General features: G+C 38.4%; 1 protein-coding gene and 1 long non-coding RNA gene across 2 annotated transcripts in view; one reads left to right on the forward strand and one right to left on the reverse strand.

Annotated features, from left to right (window-relative positions):
* The window catches only part of LOC145960914 (uncharacterized), a 183354-nt gene that overhangs the window by 100206 nt on the left and 64486 nt on the right, over positions 1–18662 (forward strand). The gene's annotated exons all lie outside the window — the stretch shown is intronic.
* LOC145960908 (uncharacterized) lies at positions 14652–16685 on the reverse strand. The gene has a single exon (XM_083080631.1). The coding sequence runs from the start codon at positions 16660–16662 to the stop codon at positions 14698–14700; it is 1965 nt and encodes a 654-aa protein (XP_082936757.1). The 5' UTR covers positions 16663–16685; the 3' UTR covers positions 14652–14697.

Genomic DNA, 18662 nt, shown 5'->3' on the forward strand with positions numbered 1-18662 from the left:
GAGACTATGCCCCTCCAGTGCTTCAAGTGCTTAGATAAGGGCCACGTACGTGCCCAATGTAAGAGTGATGCTGACAGGGCATCACTCTGCTACAGGTGTGGGGAGCCGAGTCATATAGCCCGAGATTGCGAGGCGCCTGCGAAGTGCTCGGTCTGCGCAGACCTCGGTCGCCCGGCGCAGCATCGAGCAGGCTCCCACACCTGTAACGCCCCGAGAAAGGGGAAGAGGGGGATAGAAAACCCCCCATCTAAGCAGACCCCCTCTCAGAAGGGGGGAGTCAAGGAAGGCACCTCCACTCCCTCTCAGCAAGCAGAGGGAGCTATGGAGTGCGACCCCCTACCACAGAGGGTGCGCAAGGAGAAGACGGGCGACAGGCCCGCTGCACAGTCTCCTCCCTCTACTACGGAGGCGGAGGCTGCCCCGATGGAGGTGGCCGTGGAGGAGCCGTGCAGTCGGAATTAAATGGTTGTGCGGCTCCTTCAAGCCAACCTTAACCACGCCCGCCAGGCGCAACACCTATTTTTGCATAACCTGGCAGAGCGTGGCGTGGGATTGGCGATCGTCGCCGAGCCTTACCGAGTCCCTGATGATGATCCTAACTGGGTCGGGGACGACAGAGGCTCGGCGGCGGTAGTGCGGGTGGCAGCGGACTCCTCCCCACCTCTCAAGCCCATCGAGAGAGGATTAGGATACGCTGCAGTTTCGTGGGGGCCCTATAGCGTGCTACGCCCCCCCCCCCAGCTGGAATCTCAGTGAGTTCAACACGCTATTGGAACAAGTGGAAGTGATTATCTCCGACATCCGGAACGTCACCCCTGACGCCTCCGTTGTTTATTGCCGGAGATTTTAATGCTAAGTCCTCGCAATGGGGTGAGACTCACCGAAATGCCAAGGGGATAGCCCTGGTAGAGTGGGCGGGCGAGCACGACCAGGGATGCAAGATCTCCGCAAGCAACATGCCACGCGTAGTGGAGAGGGTAACGGAGATGTGAGCGTAAGCGTACGTGTGAGCTCGGCGCTTCGGCGAGCTTCGGATAGAAGAAGAGGACAGAATACAGTTTTCTGTCTCTTTCTTACCAAGCAGGCAATGAAAGCGACGGGCGACGCGCGACGCGGGACGCTGCTCGCTCTTCGATATCTCAATATGTTTTTCTCTCACAGCTTTTCTTTATGTTTTATATTTTTGTTACAAATATATATAAATATGTACATACATAAACGTATAATATATTTATAATGTATATATTACACATATATACACACACATACACATACGTTTTGTAATATATTAAATATAATTAATTTTTTTATATATTTAAAATATGAAATTAAGAAAAATAATGAGTGCCGACTTTCCACACCACCCATGAGGTATCACCAATGGCGCGTTAGGTTTTTTATGTGGACCTTCGCCTGAAGCCCTATTATACCACATTGTTTTATAATATATTTTAGGAGGAAAAAAGGATAAAGGAAAAAAGTATGGGAAAGTAAAAATAAATACTCCCTGAATTATTTTTTGTTAGTTATTTAATAATTATGAAAATATTTAATATAATTTATAATTTAATAATAATAGTAATTTTTAATAATGGTCGGGCCTCCTCGGCCTCGGCCGCCTCCTCGGCCTCGGCTGCCTATTCGGCCTCGTTTGCCTCCCCTGTCTCCATTATTTCGGGCGACGCCCCATCCGCCCCTGGTGCCCTGGTTCCGCCGGGCATACCACCGGGCACGGGACTGGCCGTCTCCTCTTTTTTTTGGATTATTTTCTGAAAAAAATTAATAAATTATAATAATGCATATATACAGGGTGGGCCATTTTAATCTATGCACCCAAATTTCTTTGTACCTAAGACAGATACGGAAAAATGATTCAGACAAAAGTTGTTTGGTTTCGAGGGGGCCATAAGATGGTATCATTGGTTTGACCTTGAAGAGTTATTTGAAGGTCACATGAAGGTCACCTTCAATTTCTTAAATGGAACCTACTATTTGTCATTGCATATTCTTGTAGCTTATCTCGAGAGCTTTCCAAAACACTATAATTAAGTACTTTTTTGTTAAGTACTTTTTGAGTTATGAGGCTTGAAATAATTTCTTAATTTTACATAAACCGTAAAATATCTTGTAAAATATTCATTTTTCGATTATCTTACCTTAATACTTTTATGTACAAAATAATGAGAGGAATCAATTGGTGTAAAGAAAACACATAGTTGTTTTTAAGAAAAAATATGGAATTGTTAATTGCAAATTACATATTTTTTCTTCAAAACAACTATGATTTCTTTACACCAGTTGATTCCTCTCATTATTTTGTACGTAAAAGTATTAAGGTAAGATAATCGAAAAATGAATATTTTACAAGATATTTTACGGTTTATGTAAAATTAAGAAATTATTTCAAGCCTCATAACTCAAAAAGTACTTAACAAAAAAGTACTTAATTATAGTGTTTTGGAAAGCTCTCGAGATAAGCTACAAGAATATGCAATGACAAATAGTAGGTTCCATTTAAGAAATTGAAGGTGACCTTCATGTGACCTTCAAATAACTCTTCAAGGTCAAACCAATGATACCATCTTATGGCCCCCTCGAAACCAAACAACTTTTGTCTGAATCATTTTTCCGTATCTGTCTTAGGTACAAAGAAATTTGGGTGCATAGATTAAAATGGCCCACCCTGTATATATATATATATATATATATATATATATAATTTGATAAAATATAATTTAAATATATAAAAAAATACTATTTTGCTGCTGCGGCGGCTGCGATGGCTGCGGCGTTTGCTGCTGTTGCTGCATGTATAATTGCAGCTGCTGATGCATCAATTGTTGCATCAGCAACAATTGTTGCATCAGCTGCTACATATTTGGCTCTTAGAGAGCGAGCGCGCCCATTTCTGCATTGATTTGCTCTAAAATTTAGAAAAATTAAAAAGATAAGTTTCTTAGTATTTTTTTATACAGTAAAACATTTTGTGTTAAATTTAACATGTCCCAATTTATTCACTCTAATTTTAATGTTAATTTAACAGAAGGCAAATATGTAAATAAATAACACAAGTAATATGTAAAAAATTAACACAAAAATGTAACATTTGAACGTTATTGTGTTGTTTTAACTCTTAGAAACGGTGAATATTAACTCAATGCAGAAAAGTCAAAATAACACAACATTAACATAAGAGTATGCTAAAAATTTAACACAAAAATTTCTACACAAGAAAAATCTACAGAAATACAAAATGTTTTTTACCGTGTACAAATATATAATGATTTACTTACGAGCCATTATGTTGACGTTCAGTCCAAATCCGTTTATCGCCGTCCTTTCGTGTACTGAGAATGAGGCACACTCGGCATTTGTTCATTTGTTTATATACGTGCCTTGTGAAACCTTGGTGTTCAAAAGACTATCACGATCCCGATTGTGAGTTATTATTTAAAATTTTTATATATCTTTATCCTTTTGACTCTTTATCTTCTTTTATTCACTCTTCTTTAATTCTTTGTTTCTGCCTATTTTTTATTTCATAAAAATGTGCGATGAATTAAAAAAAAAATCTAAGCGAAGCTTTTCAGAGTATTGGCTCAATGATGAGCGAATTAAATGTTGGATACGCAAAGTATCTTTTGATGAGAGCTTGTATCATTGTACAATATGTAATAAAAATATATCGTGCAATACACATGTTTTGAGACATGCGAATTCTGTGAGTCATAAAAATAATATTAAAGAAAATACTTCATCTTTAAATACTGATAATAACAATTCAGATAAAAAAACATCAGAAAAATATAAATTTAAAGAACAATGGCTAAATATTGAATTATTTAAGCCATGGCTACGCAAAGTGTCACATGACGTAAATTTATTTTTTTTTGTTCATTTTGTGATAAATCCATGGTTGCTGATTTGTCGAAAATTTATCGTCACCCAGAATCCAAAGCACATATAGAAATATGTAAAATTAAAACAGAAACAAAGTGTTACGTCCAGTCCCTTAAAAGATCGGGCCGTCTGGAAGGACGCAACCTACTTACCCGGTGACACACTTTTCGGGCGTGTGTATAGATTGGGTCGAGCGCACTGTCAGGGGGCCTGGCACAGGTCAGTGACCAGAATGGTCCCTTTAACTCTGTGAGTGTCCTAGGCCGTTACGCTCGTCGGTCCCTTTTAGGTAAGAGAATCGAATCTCTTTTACTCGGGACGGGACCCTGTGCGATTTCGGACTTCAAGGAATGAGAACGGGTAGCAAAATTAAATGAAGACTTTATTATAAATTATCATTTATTCAATAATTAGTCGTTTGAGCGATATGAAATGTTTACATAAAGATCTTTTCTAAAAATACAAAATATAGTTGAAAATTTTATATGTGTGTTGTTTGTATGTGAGAGGGAATTTCCGCGGGTGTTACATTGGTTCGGAGGACGTCAGCCAGGAATAAAAGTGGTAAATCTAATCTTAAGTATTAACCCTGGCTGGAGATTATTACAATTTTGTTACTTTTAATTTAAAATTTGCTATTTAAACAGGTATATTATAGGTGGGGAAGAAAAAAGGGGGGGGGAGGACAAAAGGTCAAGGATTTTCAAATTGGATAGTGGACGGAGGGAATTTCTTCCACAGGGCTTGTATAGGAACTCCTAATGGAAGGTGGGAGCCAGGGAGATGCCAAACAATTATAGCATCGGGAGGGGCAGTGGTAAGGTAGTGAAGGAACTCCTCGTGATCAACAGGACCGGGGCCCACACGGAAAGTTCCTTCGGGAATGGGGAAGTCGATGAGGGGAAACTGTGATAGGAAATAACTTAGAGGGTGAGGAGGGAGAGGTTCTGGAGTTTCAGGGGTGTCGGGATGTTCCGACGGGGAATCGGGAGGGAAGTCGAAGGGGTTGGAATCCTCTTCGAGGTCGGGAAGATCTCTCGCAAAATCTCCCAGAGCCTCGCCGAATTCAGAAAATTCTGAGGAGGTGGAAGGGGAAGGAGGATCTGAGTCGAGGGTGATAACAGGTATGGGAGGAGTACGCTCCCGGACAGGAGGTGAGGGGGAACGAGGGGGTTCGGGAGAAGGCAAAGGAGAGGGTTCAAATACAAGGGTTGATGAAGTAGCTGGGGAAGGAGAAAATTCTGGTGGGGTCGGGATAGGAGATCTGGGGGGTGAACCAGACGACGGCGCGGGGCCTGGAACAGGTGTACCGGGGGAGGTCGAGGAATGCCCTGGGGATGAGATTGGAGAATAATTCGGAATACGGGGTGAGGAAGAGGGGTTAGGTGTGTGTGTGTTAGAGTCGAGTTTATTACTGCTAACGGGCGCGTCAATATTATCTAAGGTATCGCCATTAATAGGTTTAGGTAAAGATTGAGCTTGTATCCGTCTGTTCAGCCGATTCCGCCACCGCAACGCTGCCCGCCGTTTACCGGTGGGAGGCACTAATAGTAATTTTGATGCTGAATATCTTACTGATTTGATGTTAGATTAGCTATTATAAAATATATCACTGTTGTCATTGGGGAAAGATGGATAAGCCTTAGGCAAAATGATAATTCGTTCCGAAAGATTTTACTCTTAAGTTTAAATTGGTCATACAAATAAAGAGATAGTTAAGTAATAAATAGAAGGAAATGAATCGAAAATGGTTTCAAATAAAGGTTTGAAATTTAGGAGAAATTCGGATTAGGATTGTTCGCGAATCGCCTTGCGGAGATTCCCGGCGAACGAGGAATTGTTCGCGAATCGCCTTGCGGAGATTCCCGGCGAACGAGGGATTGTTCGCGAATCGCCTTGCGGAGATTCCCGGCGAACGAGGAATTGTTCGCGAATCGCCTTGCGGAGATTCCCGGCGAACGAGGGATTGTTCGCGAATCGCCTTGCGGAGATTCCCGGCGAACGAGGAATTGTTCGCGAATCGCCTTGCGGAGATTCCCGGCGAACGAGGAATTGTTCGCGAATCGCCTTGCGGAGATTCCCGGCGAACGAGGAATTGTTCGCGAATCGCCTTGCGGAGATTCCCGGCGAACGAGGGATTGTTCGCGAATCGCCTTGCGGAGATTCCCGGCGAACGAGGAATTGTGATGGGGATTAGAAAGGCGAGTGGGATAAGGAAAAGTAAAAATGATTATTGACTAAAAAAAAAACTTATTTCTCAAAGCTGGATGTATTTAGAATATTTTTTTCGTTTACCTATCGGTCTAGGATCATTCCCAACGACAACCAGTTACAAAGTTAACACGAGAGGGGGAAGACAATAAAATTAAATTAGACTTACTAATTATAGCGAGCGTTGAAATATGTAAACAAAATTCAGCTCGGCCGGGGTTGGAGCCGCAAGTGTCCAATTGCTGGCAGCTAGTGAGGAAGGGCTCGGTTAATCCGCAGTGTACCTCACTCACTTCACTTAATTTATTGTGAGATTCAGCCGCACGTGAACAGTTTGTTTAGAGATCGCACTTTTAGAATATATATATATATATTCTTTGTTTTATTGTATGTGAACTGGAAAAAAGTATAACCGGCGAGAGAATCTTTCTAGTAAGACCGTGAGTAAAGACTCTGAACTTGCACGGAAGAGCTGGCGTGATAATTTTTAAAGAATGAATTGTGTACTATGAACTGCGAACTGAAGTGTCCGCGTCTTCGGCTCGCGAGTTTTAAGGATTTTACTCCTCCTCCCTTCTGGATGGTGGGGAATCTTTTTAGGCGAATGAAATGATTTCTATTACTCCCTTCCTAAGGTCAAGGAGCTTGATTTTTTTAAAAGGAGAGGGGTCTCTTAAGATTTTAATTGGTTAAGCTCTTTGGCTCGAGACTTAGCTCCATCCAGTAGAGAGTGGGAGTGAGCTGATTATCTTATCGCTTGATGATTTGGCGATTCGGAGAACGCTTGAGGGTGGCCTGTCGAACGAGCGCACGTGCACTATCAATTTCGAAAGGTTTTGTCTTACGTTTATTATTTGTCACTCTTCCGAGGACCAGATCTTTATTTTGAAAATTCTTTGGATAGAGAGGCTTGGAACATAAAGCCGTACCAATAGATACGGGACAGTTAGAATTTCTCATAACAACTTTTCATCATATAACTCGTAAATTTATTTAGAGTTTCGTTGACGCTATCTCGACTGGCCATTCTCAGTATTAGATTTGTTAAAGTTTAATGACGATACCCACGGGTGAGGTTGCGTTCTTCTAAGTGCTATCTTTATTTCTAAGAAGAATCGCTTTGCATTCCGAATGCAAGTCGATCCTTGATTTCCTTCTTCCACGAAATCGTTTCGAGGAAAGAAAAGAATCGTGGAGTCCACGTGGACGTAACACCCCCCGCCTTAGACAAATGTTGGGGGTACACGACATTTGCAAATAATAAGAATATTAGATTCTTTTCTTTTTGAGAAACGGAAAAAGGAAATTTATACGCATTATTATTATATATTTAAAGTAATATGTAAGAGTATAGTATAAGTGTGTTATAAATTTTAAAGAAGGAGGAAAGAAAAGGCGACCTCCATAACCCCTTCCTTTTATTCTTTCGTCCTTCTTGTACATGATTTCTTTTTATGTTTTTTTTGTTTTTTTTTTAATATAATATGATTAAAGATTATATAAAGGCAACTTAACATAAGAAGAATATAATGATAGTTTAATAAAAATTATTGATAATTGATATTTTAACGCAGTTATATAGTTGCGTGAAAGAGAAGACTGGAGCGGAGAAAGGATAGTAAGGACAAGAGAGAGATGTGGACATTTTGTCTTTGTCAGAGTCGATACCAGATGTGCGTATGAGAGAGAAAGACAAGGCTCCTTCTTTGTCTTTTGCTCTTACTCTTCTCTCCTTAAGGGAAAGACTGGTATTCCCCACCCTCGATTCAGGTCAGTCTCGTCAGTCTTCCAAAATGTTTCAATACAGTTTACACATTCGTTTGCAGGTCTGATTCTCATCATGGTTTGATTGCATTGCGTGCAATTTCTTAGAGGTTCAGTAAGGTCTGTATGAATTAGCATGTGTGGCAACACCATTAAGTATTTACGTCGGTGGCTTTTTGGCACTGTAAGGTAGCAGTGGGTGCAAATTTTTTGATGATTTGTGAGGTGTTGGAAAATATAGTTTCTTGATTGCCTGACACACCTGAGTTCTAATAGGTAATCTGGTGTTCCGGAATGGTCTTGTGGTCTTGTTCCTCTGGTAGATCTATGAATTTCTTCTCCATGCGTGTCGGGGTTCCAGGAAAGCCATTGTCTTTCTGCCATTTTGTGCTGTGGTTGATGGTTAATTATTCAAGAATTAACTGTAAATACTTGGAATGCGAACTTATATATATATATATATATATATATATATATATATATATCTTATATTCTTGGTTTTTTATTATATATTTCTAGTATTATTTTTTTTCTCTTTTTTTTTTTTTGAGGAAAAGTAGTGAATAATATAGAGACAAACAAGGGCATGTGGTTATGGTTACAGAGTCAGGATTTGATGGTGAGAGTGCGAGGGGGAAAAAGGGGGAAAAGGTTTCTCTTTTCATTGTTATGTTTCTTCCCATCGGGCGAAGACAGGCGCTCCCCATCCTTCGCTAAGATATGCTTTATCGGTGTTCAAGTATTTTTCGATGCATCCTTTGCACTCATCAGCTGGTCTAATTTTTATTATTATCTTATAGCATTGTGTGCATCTGGTTTGATTTTCTACTGATGCTCTATGTACTAAATTATGTGGTGCCACTACAGCGTATTCTTGCTGATAGTCTTCCGGAACTTTAAAGAAACATAAACTGCAGATTTTATAGCAGTCTGAAATACGTTGATAAATTTCGCCCTCGAGTGAAACAATACATCGAAGTTCAAATAGGTAGCTGTAGGTTTCAGGGTGATCGCTTGGTTTTACGCCGTCAATCAGTTCATCGTCTTCTTCCTGATTTTCAACGGATAAGTAATGGTGTCCCGGCATTTCTACGCTGTAAGCGATTATCAAGTGTTCAAGGGTGACTCTTGTTGTATATATATATAAAAGAAATTAGAATAAATAGCTTTTGCGCTATATAGTTGTTATCCTATGTGTATATATATTTTGCATATATTCATTATATATACAGGGTGACCCATTTTAACTTAGGCAGCCAAATAACTCGAAAAATAAGCAAGATAGAGAAAAATGTTTTAGACAAAAGTTGTATGGTTTCGAGGGGGCCATAAGATGGTATCATTGGTTTGACCTTGAAGAGTCATTTGAAGGTCACGTGAAGGTCACTTCAATTTTTTTAAATGGAACATCCTATATATTTTTGTACATTCTTGTAGCTCATCTCGAGAGCTTTCCAAAACACTATAATTAAGTACATTTTCGTTAAGTACTTTTTGAGTTATGAGGCTTGAAATAATTTCTTAATTTTACATAAACCGTAAAATATCTTGTAAAATATTCATTTTTCGATTACCTTACCTTAATAGTTTTATGTACAAAATAATGAGAGGAATCAATTGGTGTAAAGAAAACACATAGTTGTTTCGAAGAAAAAATATGTAATTTGCAATTAACAATTCCATATTTTTTCTTAAAAACAACTATGTGTTTTCTTTACACCAATTGATTCCTCTCATTATTTTGTACATAAAAGTATTAAGGTAAGATAATCGAAAAATGAATATTTTACAAGATATTTTACGGTTTATGTAAAATTAAGAAATTATTTCAAGCATCATAACTCAAAAAGTACTTAACGGAAAGGTACTTAATTATAGTGTTTTGGAAAGCTCTCGAAATAAGCTACAAGAATGTACAAAAATATATAGGGTATTCCATTTAAAAAAATTGAAGTGACTTTCACGTGACCTTCAAATGACTCTTCAAGGTCAAACCAATGATACCATCTTATGGCCCCCTCGAAACCATACAACTTTTGTCTAAAACATTTTTCTCTATCTTGCTTATTTTTCGAGTTATTTGGCTGCCTAAGTTAAAATGGGTCACCCTGTATATTTTTATTATTATTATTTTTTTTTATTATTATTTTTGTTATTATTTTTTTCTCTTTTTCTTTTTATTTTATTATTATTATTATTGTGTTTTTTTTTTATACTGCGGGGGAAACATGCTCCATAATGTTTTTGCTGTGACGAGCTATTCCTAATTTAATTAGTGCTTCTTTAAATTCGTATGACGCATCGAAATTTACAGATTGTAGTCGAAGATTAACTAAAGCAGCTCCTTTCCAAAGAGGTTGTACTATGTTTATCCATCCTTTATTACCCTCAGCGACTATGCGAGCTAGATTTTTATTAACCTCTGGCCAGGTGGGAGTGGGGGGTTCTGATCCTGTGTGAGCTAAAGCACAAGCGATGGCACGCCACGGTAATTTTCTGAACTCATCGTCAAGTTCGTACAGTTCATTATGAGACAGACATATTTTCCGGCCAATGTCCTTTAGAAAGATTTCGGCTGCTCCTATTAGTCTGCTGACTCTGGTTATTATACCTCTATGCCAGAGCTTGTTGGGCATTACGCTGACGGCTTGATCTTCATGTATATTTGTCATGAGTTTCTTATTAGCGGCCATTTTTATTTGTAATTTATTTTGCAGTTTTTCGTAGGCTTTTTCATCATTTCGGAGTTGTACCCAGAAGAGTAACGGTGATTCCACGCATACAACTCTTACTTCTTGATGCCCTGAGCGCAAATGTGTGGTGTCGATGGATTCGATTTCCATTTTCTATAAAGAGCGATAATGTCGATGGTATTATCGAAAAGATATTTCCTCCAGTGTTTTTATCAAAAGATGGAAACCGTGCGATTATTTTAATTGTTATCATTATTATTACTATTATTGTCATTACTACTATTGACATTTTATCAGGGAATATAATATATATATATATATGTGTGTATATAAATTTAGGGCAGTACAAAGTACAAATTATAAAGAAATAGTGTATAGGTACAATGAGGGAAGGGGGGGAAGGAAGAAAAGGAGAAGAGTAAATTTGCTGATTTAGTACTTAATGTGAGTGTATTGTATAATTTTTCTTACATAGATTAATTCGTTCAATGTATGCGTATTTTAACGCTGAATGGATTGTTATGATGCTAATATCCTACGGTGTGAATATATATATATTACCTTATAAATTAATGTAAAAGGTGTGTGCTATGGTATTAGAAGTATATGTATGTATATACTAATGAATATATATATACATATATATATATGTAACTGAGTAGTTTTAATATACGTAATAATAACATGAGTATATAAAATATCTAGAATAAGTATATTAGTATGTAAAATATAATATATATAGTAAAAAGGTATATGTCAATATATATATATATATATATATATATATATATATACAGGGCGATCCTGAAAAACGATCCGTCTATAAAATGACATATTCCTGACACCATTCTAAGACAATTTTTCCTTTACCAAAATTTGATTTGAAGCGTAGTTTTTGAATTATGAGCAAAAATAGTTAGTAAATCACGCGTCGGGTACAGAAGGCAGGCAGGAGCGGCGCGGCGTGCCGCGAGCGCGGGCGCAGCTGACCGCCCGACGGGTGATTACCACCGCATGAGTCGCTAACTATTTTATCTTATAACAAAATTATGCTTTAAATAAAATTTTGGTAAAGAAGAAAATGTCTTAGAATTACGTCAGAAATACGTGTTCCTTAAAATAACGTTATTTTAATAATGAAAAGTTGTTCCGGATCGCCGGCCGTCCGACGTTGCAATCAGCTGATTGCTACACGCGATGTGTGTATGGCGGAGTGTGTGCGTAAGAGAGAGAGAGAGAGAGAGAGAGAGAGAGAGAGAGAGAGAGAGAGAGAAAGAGAGAGAGAGAGGGAGGGTAGGAGGGACAGACATTCATACACACGCACGCACTTTTTTTCTCGCTCTCTTTCTCTCTTTTACGCAACACTCATACACTCTCTCATTCAGTCTCTCACTCACACTCTCTCGGTCACTCACTCACTCACTCACCTGCTTACTCACTTGCTCACTCACCTTGTAGCAGCGTAGCGAATCTTCATGCTATGTATTGTTGTATCTGCTGCACGGTTATGATTGCTAGAGATGCGCGACACATCGAAATTTTTTCGATTATTAGTCTCACACTCGATTGACACAATACAGATTACGCGATAACGAGTTTACTGTTTATTCACTCACTATTGATTTATCGATACCAAAAATTACTTTCAAAGAAACGCGAATGCAAACAGCACATGACTCGACGCGAAGCGACGGACCGCGGAGACTGCGCGACCACAAGAGTTATGTTGCCAGAAACGCGACACGCGACATCTAACAAACGACTTGCGCGTGGCGCGTGATTGACGCGAGATAAGACGAACGATCGGCTAAAACCTTCGCATTGCGAATGCGGTAGAAAACATGAAACGTATAATGACATACTTAAAAAATTAATTATTTATTATAAATAATAACTATTTTTAATTATAATAAATAATTATTATTTTAAAAAGCATGTGTTGTACGTTATTACATTTTCGAAATTATTGCATTCACGATGCGAAGATTTAAGTCAATCGCAAGAATAATGTAATTTTAATTACAATAATGTAATTTTAATTACATTATTCTTGCGATTGACTTAAATCTTCGCATCGTGAATGCAATAATTTCGAAAACGTAATAACGTACAACACATGCTTTTTAAAATAATAATTATTTATTATAATTAAAAATAGTTATTATTTATAATAAATAATTAATTTTTTAAGTATGTCATTATACGTTTCATGTTTTCTACCGCATTCGCAATGCGAAGGTTTTAGCCGATCGTTCGTCTTATCTCGCGTCAATCACGCGCCACGCGCAAGTCGTTTGTTAGATGTCGCGTGTCGTGTTTCTGGCAACATAACTCTTGTGGTCGCGCAGTCTCCGCGGTCCGTCGCTTCGCGTCGAGTCATGTGCTGTTTGCATTCGCGTTTCTTTGAAAGTAATTTTTGGTATCGATAAATCAATAGTGAGTGAATAAACAATAAACTCGTTATCGTGTAATCTGTATTGTGTCAATCGAGTGTGAGACTAATAATCGAAAAAATTTCGATGTGTCGCGCATCTCTAGCAATCATAACCGTGCAGCAGATAACAACAATACATAGCATGAAGATTCGCTACGCTGCTACAAGGTGAGTGAGCAAGTGGGTAAGCAGGTGAGTGAGTGAGTGAGTGACCGAGAGAGTGTGAGTGAGAGACTGAATGAGAGAGTGTATGAGTGTTGCGTAAAAGAGAGAAAGAGAGCGAGAAAAAAAGTGCGTGCGTGTGTATGAATGTCTGTCCCTCCTACCCTCCCTCTCTCTCTCTCTTTCTCTCTCTCTCTCTCTCTCTCTCTCTCTCTCTCTTACGCACACACTCCGCCATACACACATCGCGTGTAGCAATCAGCTGATTGCAACGTCGGACGGCCGGCGATCCGGAACAACTTTTCATTATTAAAATAACGTTATTTTAAGGAACACGTATTTCTGACGTAATTCTAAGACATTTTCTTCTTTACCAAAATTTTATTTAAAGCATAATTTTATGTTATAAGATAAAATAGTTAGCGACTCATGCGGTGATAATCACCCGTCGGGCGGTCAGCTGCGCCCGCGCTCGCGGCACGCCGCGCCGCTCCTGCCTGCCTTCTGTACCCGACGCGTGATTTACTAACTATTTTTGCTCATAATTCAAAAACTACGCTTCAAATCAAATTTTGGTAAAGGAAAAATTGTCTTAGAATGGTGTCAGGAATACGTCATTTTATAGACGGATCGTTTTTCAGGATCGCCCTGTATATATATATAGTGGAGATATACTAACGATATAAATGTAGTTGGGTTTTCTAAAACCCCTTTTTTTTGTTATTATATATCTATTTTTTTTATATATTTTTTTTTTATTGCGGGGAATACATCTCTTGTTATTTTAGTACTTAATTCTACGTGTCCTAGCTTAATTAACATATCTCTAAAGTTGTAGTTTCCTCCGTTATGTTCGCCCTGTATCGTCAGCTTGACGAGGGCCGCTCCCCTTCCTAAAGGAAGTATAATGTTGATCCAGCCGGTATGACCTTCGGCTAGGAGCCGGCAAAGTTCTCGGGTTTTCTCTGGCCATATTGTCGAATTATCGGGTGATCCTGTGTAGGCGAACCCACACGCAAAGGCTTGCCAAGGCAGGTCTCGAAATCTATCTTCCAGGTGATAGGTTTCGTGCATTGGTCGCCAGGTTGACCAACCGTGGTCGCCTAGACGTACTCTGACCATCCCCGACGCCTGGCTGATTTTCTCTATCCATCCTCGCCGCCAGCCGTTACCCTCTTTGACTACGACGTCCATTTCCAATTTTATGTCTTCTGGGAAGCATATCAGGAACTTGCTCCGTCTTGACATACGGAGGGCAAGTTCCTCTTCCAACTCCTGAAGGTCCTGGTCACCGTTTTTCAACCGGACCCAAAATAATAAGGGAGACACGACCCGGAGAATAAAAACCTCCAGCCGAGATCGTGTAAGGCTTCCCATGTCAATGGCTGCTGGTTCCATTTTTCTATAAAAGAGGTTAATTTGTCTTATCATTTGCGACTTTTCCGTCGATTATCTATTTGAGTTTTACGGAAGATAACGTTGACAGAAGGCTGTAGAGAGGGGATAGAGGTTTGTAGCGGAATGCTTAAACCTTCATTCCCTGAGTTGTAGAGTATAGGTAGTGTTCTCTTTATCAGAAAGAGATGGATAGATACGGTCTGAGGATCCTTCAGTGTCAGCGGGGTGTTTATTCTTTTGTGGATTCTCGAGTGGAGCGGATGGTTTGTTTGTTGACGGTGGTTGCTTTAGTTTTAAGTGTAATAAGAGCTGAGTGAGAGAATCCCAGATGGCTCCAAGCAAGTATATGGACCAATCATATACTGTATGCAAAGCGTAGCCATGAACTAGAGTATCTAATATCAATTTAAAAATTCTAACGGATAGATATATTCCCATTATTTCAGCGCTGATGTTTCCGAAAATTAAAAATCTATTCCAAAATTTTTCCCAGGTAGAGATGGCGATTTTTTCTATTGCGTCTTTGTCTAAAAGATTGGTAATTGAACCTCCCTGTAAGGATGTAGGTCTTCCCATTATTCCCCTGGCGATGGTGTTAAGTACCGCGGGCCTCTCGGCAGGGAACATAATATGGTCTTTTAGATCTTCCAGATCGTTTTCGCTATATATGCCACTAGTGGCTAGCGAACCAGGGCTAACGTACTTCCAAGTAGGCTTGGTTAGAGGTTTCATAATGGCAGGGGGTACTGTATCTACTGGTTTAGGCATAAGTTTATACCATGAATCTCCCAGCAGGTACATTGCAGGTGCAAATGCGTTGCATGCCGTTTGTATCCCCTGACGCAGTATTACATGTGTCTGCGGTGTCAAAAAGAATGTTCGATTTCCCCTTAATACAGGAAGTTGATTGTAACAATATTCTGTTTGAGCAAGTCTCACCTCGACAGGTACGCATTTTACTATGTGGATTACCTCACCGGCTAACAGTGCCATATATCCTGGTCCTTTCATTAAATAATATGCAAATATATCAGGCGATTGAGTTGCTATGGCTAAGTCGTTTTGCAATAATTGTTGCTCCAGATTACATTGTTGTAAAAGTATATTTCTATATAATTCACTTATTTGTGTACGTATATGTCTTTCTACATACACGAATTTGAAATTCATGTATGTAAAAATGTCAAGATTTGATACTTTTGATTGCTTCTTAAAGATTTCAATGCCAGGTGATGCTTCGAAAATTATTAATTTTGGATGTTCAGTACGAATTAGAGTATATCCACAAGTAATATATTTCCCACGGCTGGTTAATGCGAATATAGTGTTTTGTGCTGTTAACGAATAAGCTACTTGTGATTGCTGATTCATGCTGTCAATTATCTTGTCAGCATATCCTTCATATAATACGCCATAGCTAGAAAATTTGCAAGTATCAGCAGGTACGGGATCCCAGAAGGTATCTCCTCCTTCTATATCTAAACAACTTGTAGCGCTGAGTTCACACGCTACTCCAGATCTGAGGTGTACTTTATTAGTATTTATTTTTACGTCGGCTATGTAATCTTGGAGAGTAATTTTAATACTGCCCAGTACAATGACGTCTGCCCATGTTCCATATGGGTCGGAATAAGCGCTTCCGGAGCACGATCCTTCCGAGTCGACGTGACCAGCTAATATTATAGGACGTGTCAGGGTTTGATTTGATTTTAACCCAGTTATATATGTTCCTGCCAATTCATAAGTTCCATAAGTGTGCATACGGCGGCATGCTTCACGAGTGGTTTCTTGTATGAACGAATATTTGCCGTTAAAGACATCCATGGTGTGAGAAAACATCCCGCATTTCTTAATTAATCGGTCGATTTCAATTTTACATTGTATTACTTTCACAGAGTCAAATTCGTTAATTTGAAATAGTTGAATATAAATTCGGCTTGAATTGACGCTTTGCTGGGGAATATCACATTCTTCGATGTTTAGTAATGATAAGGTGGTGAGATTAGCAGACGCTGAACCACAATCGTAGCCTATTATTCCATGGGTGAATTGTAAGTTCACGAGTAAGAATGTTAACGTAGCTATTCCCCTGGGATCCATCTGCAAATTTTTCTTATATATATATATATATATGACATAATTAACCTATCTATTTATCATTCATTTACGTCGATTAATTATTATATTTATTATTTAGTTACTACCTAACAAAAGGATATTACATGTATACGTATATGAGGTTTTATTATTACTATTATTATTAATATTATTATTATCACTATTGTTTATCCTCTTGATGGTTTGATGATTTATTAATAGGTTTAATATAAGAAATTCGCAACCGATTTGGATGTACTATTCGGCTGTTCTTTTTTATTTTTATCCTTACATTATTTTTATTTAAAATTTCTAAAACTTCATGAGGACCTGTGTAATGATCGCCGAATTTTCCCGGTTTCGGGCCCTTTAGTAAAAATACCTGATCTCCAGGTTTAAAGGTTTGAGGATTGATTTTTCTGTCATAATATTTCTTTGATCTATGCTTGGCGCTGATTACATTTTCTCTTGCATTCCCTTGAATGGTGTGTAGCTGTGTTACAAGGTTTATCAGGTATTCATCGTAATTCGCTAATCTATCTTCGGGTGCTGGAAGTTCACTTGAAGGAACTCTTGCTATTTTTCCAAATACTAACTCGTATGGAGTGTGTTTCGTAGCTTCGTGGACGTTTGTGTTATAATTAAACATTGCAAGTCCTATCCATCGGTCCCATTGCTTTTGTTCATTAGCATATTGTTTAAGATATTCTCCTAGTGCATGATGTGACCTTTCCAAAGATCCGTTTGATTGCGGATGAAAGGCGGTAGTACGGAATTTACGAATTTTAAATAATTTAGCTATTTTCTTCATTAAGTCGCTAATAAAGTTTCTGCCTTGATCTGTTAATATAGCCTTGGGGGATCCAAGTACGCAAATAAAACGGTCTACAAATGCTTCTGCAATTGTTTCAGATGTCTGGTTTGGCAATGGTATTCCCATGCAAAATTTTGTTAATTGATCTTGCAATGTTAATATATATTCGTTGCCTCTCTCAGTCTTTGGTAAAGGACCAACGATATCCATTGCTACTTTATCGAAGGCAGATCCTGGAGTGTCAGTGATTATCATGGGCTGTTTAGTTTTTACTCGGACTAATTTCTTTAACTGACATTGTAAACATTGTTGTATATATTTTTGGACGTCTGATTTTAAATTTTCCCAATAATGATTATGTTTTATTCTATGGTATGTTTTAGTAACGCCACGATGTCCTCCTGCTGGTGGATTATAACAGGGCGTAAATCTTTAGGAGGATATTTAATTAATCCATTACATATTATTATTTTAGTAGGTGTGTCGAGAAGTATTAATCGAAGCTGTATCTTAATATTATCCCACGGGACATTGTTAACATAATCAGTCTTTGCTATGCTGAGTGTTTCTAATTTCAATGTTTCAAGTAGATTTCGTAAATCGTTTAATACTGTAACGATTTGGTTGAGAGTTACTGTAGGACCTTCTCGTTGTCCTTCGCTGACAGGCAGTGCCACGTGGTAATAGTTCTTATATTTTATGGCGTTAGCTTTACCCAAGGCAAGAGAATTTAGATGTGGTAATTCATTTCGCTCAAATAATTTTTTAGATCCAGAATCCAGAGGATTTCCCTCAGTATCAACAAAATATGCATTGTTGTCTTTTCGTAAAAATAGTAATTCACGTGAGTCGACAATATTACTCTTTAAGAATTTATTTCCGATTATAAAGGGTTTTATTTTCCTGGATTTTAGATTCTTATTAATGTCATCTTCTTCCGTATCTTCTTCTTCCGTATCTTCTTCTTCCGTATCTTCTTCTTCCTTCCTTACTTCTTTTGTGCTTAATTCATTTATTGTTTTATAATTTTTATCAGGTGGATCATTTCGTTCATTAATTTTTTCGGTATCAATCTTGAATTTAGCTGTCTGACTTCTTATTAATATTCTGTTCTGTTTAGGAGGGTCATGTATCAATGCTTTCTCTGTTAGCTGGGCCTCGACTGGTTCATTTAATTCTTCTAAAGTAA

Source organism: Camponotus vicinus, unplaced genomic scaffold, assembly GCF_025532165.1.
Source record: "Camponotus vicinus isolate PSW18456_S1 unplaced genomic scaffold, iyCamVici1.0 SCAF_10, whole genome shotgun sequence".
Taxonomy (NCBI): Eukaryota; Metazoa; Arthropoda; class Insecta; order Hymenoptera; family Formicidae; genus Camponotus; species Camponotus vicinus.

What these genes read in the sequence shown, in the direction of transcription:
- LOC145960908 (XM_083080631.1), bottom strand. Translation starts at nt 16,662, where the DNA reads ATGGATCCCAGGGGAATAGCTACGTTAACATTCTTACTCGTGAACTTA.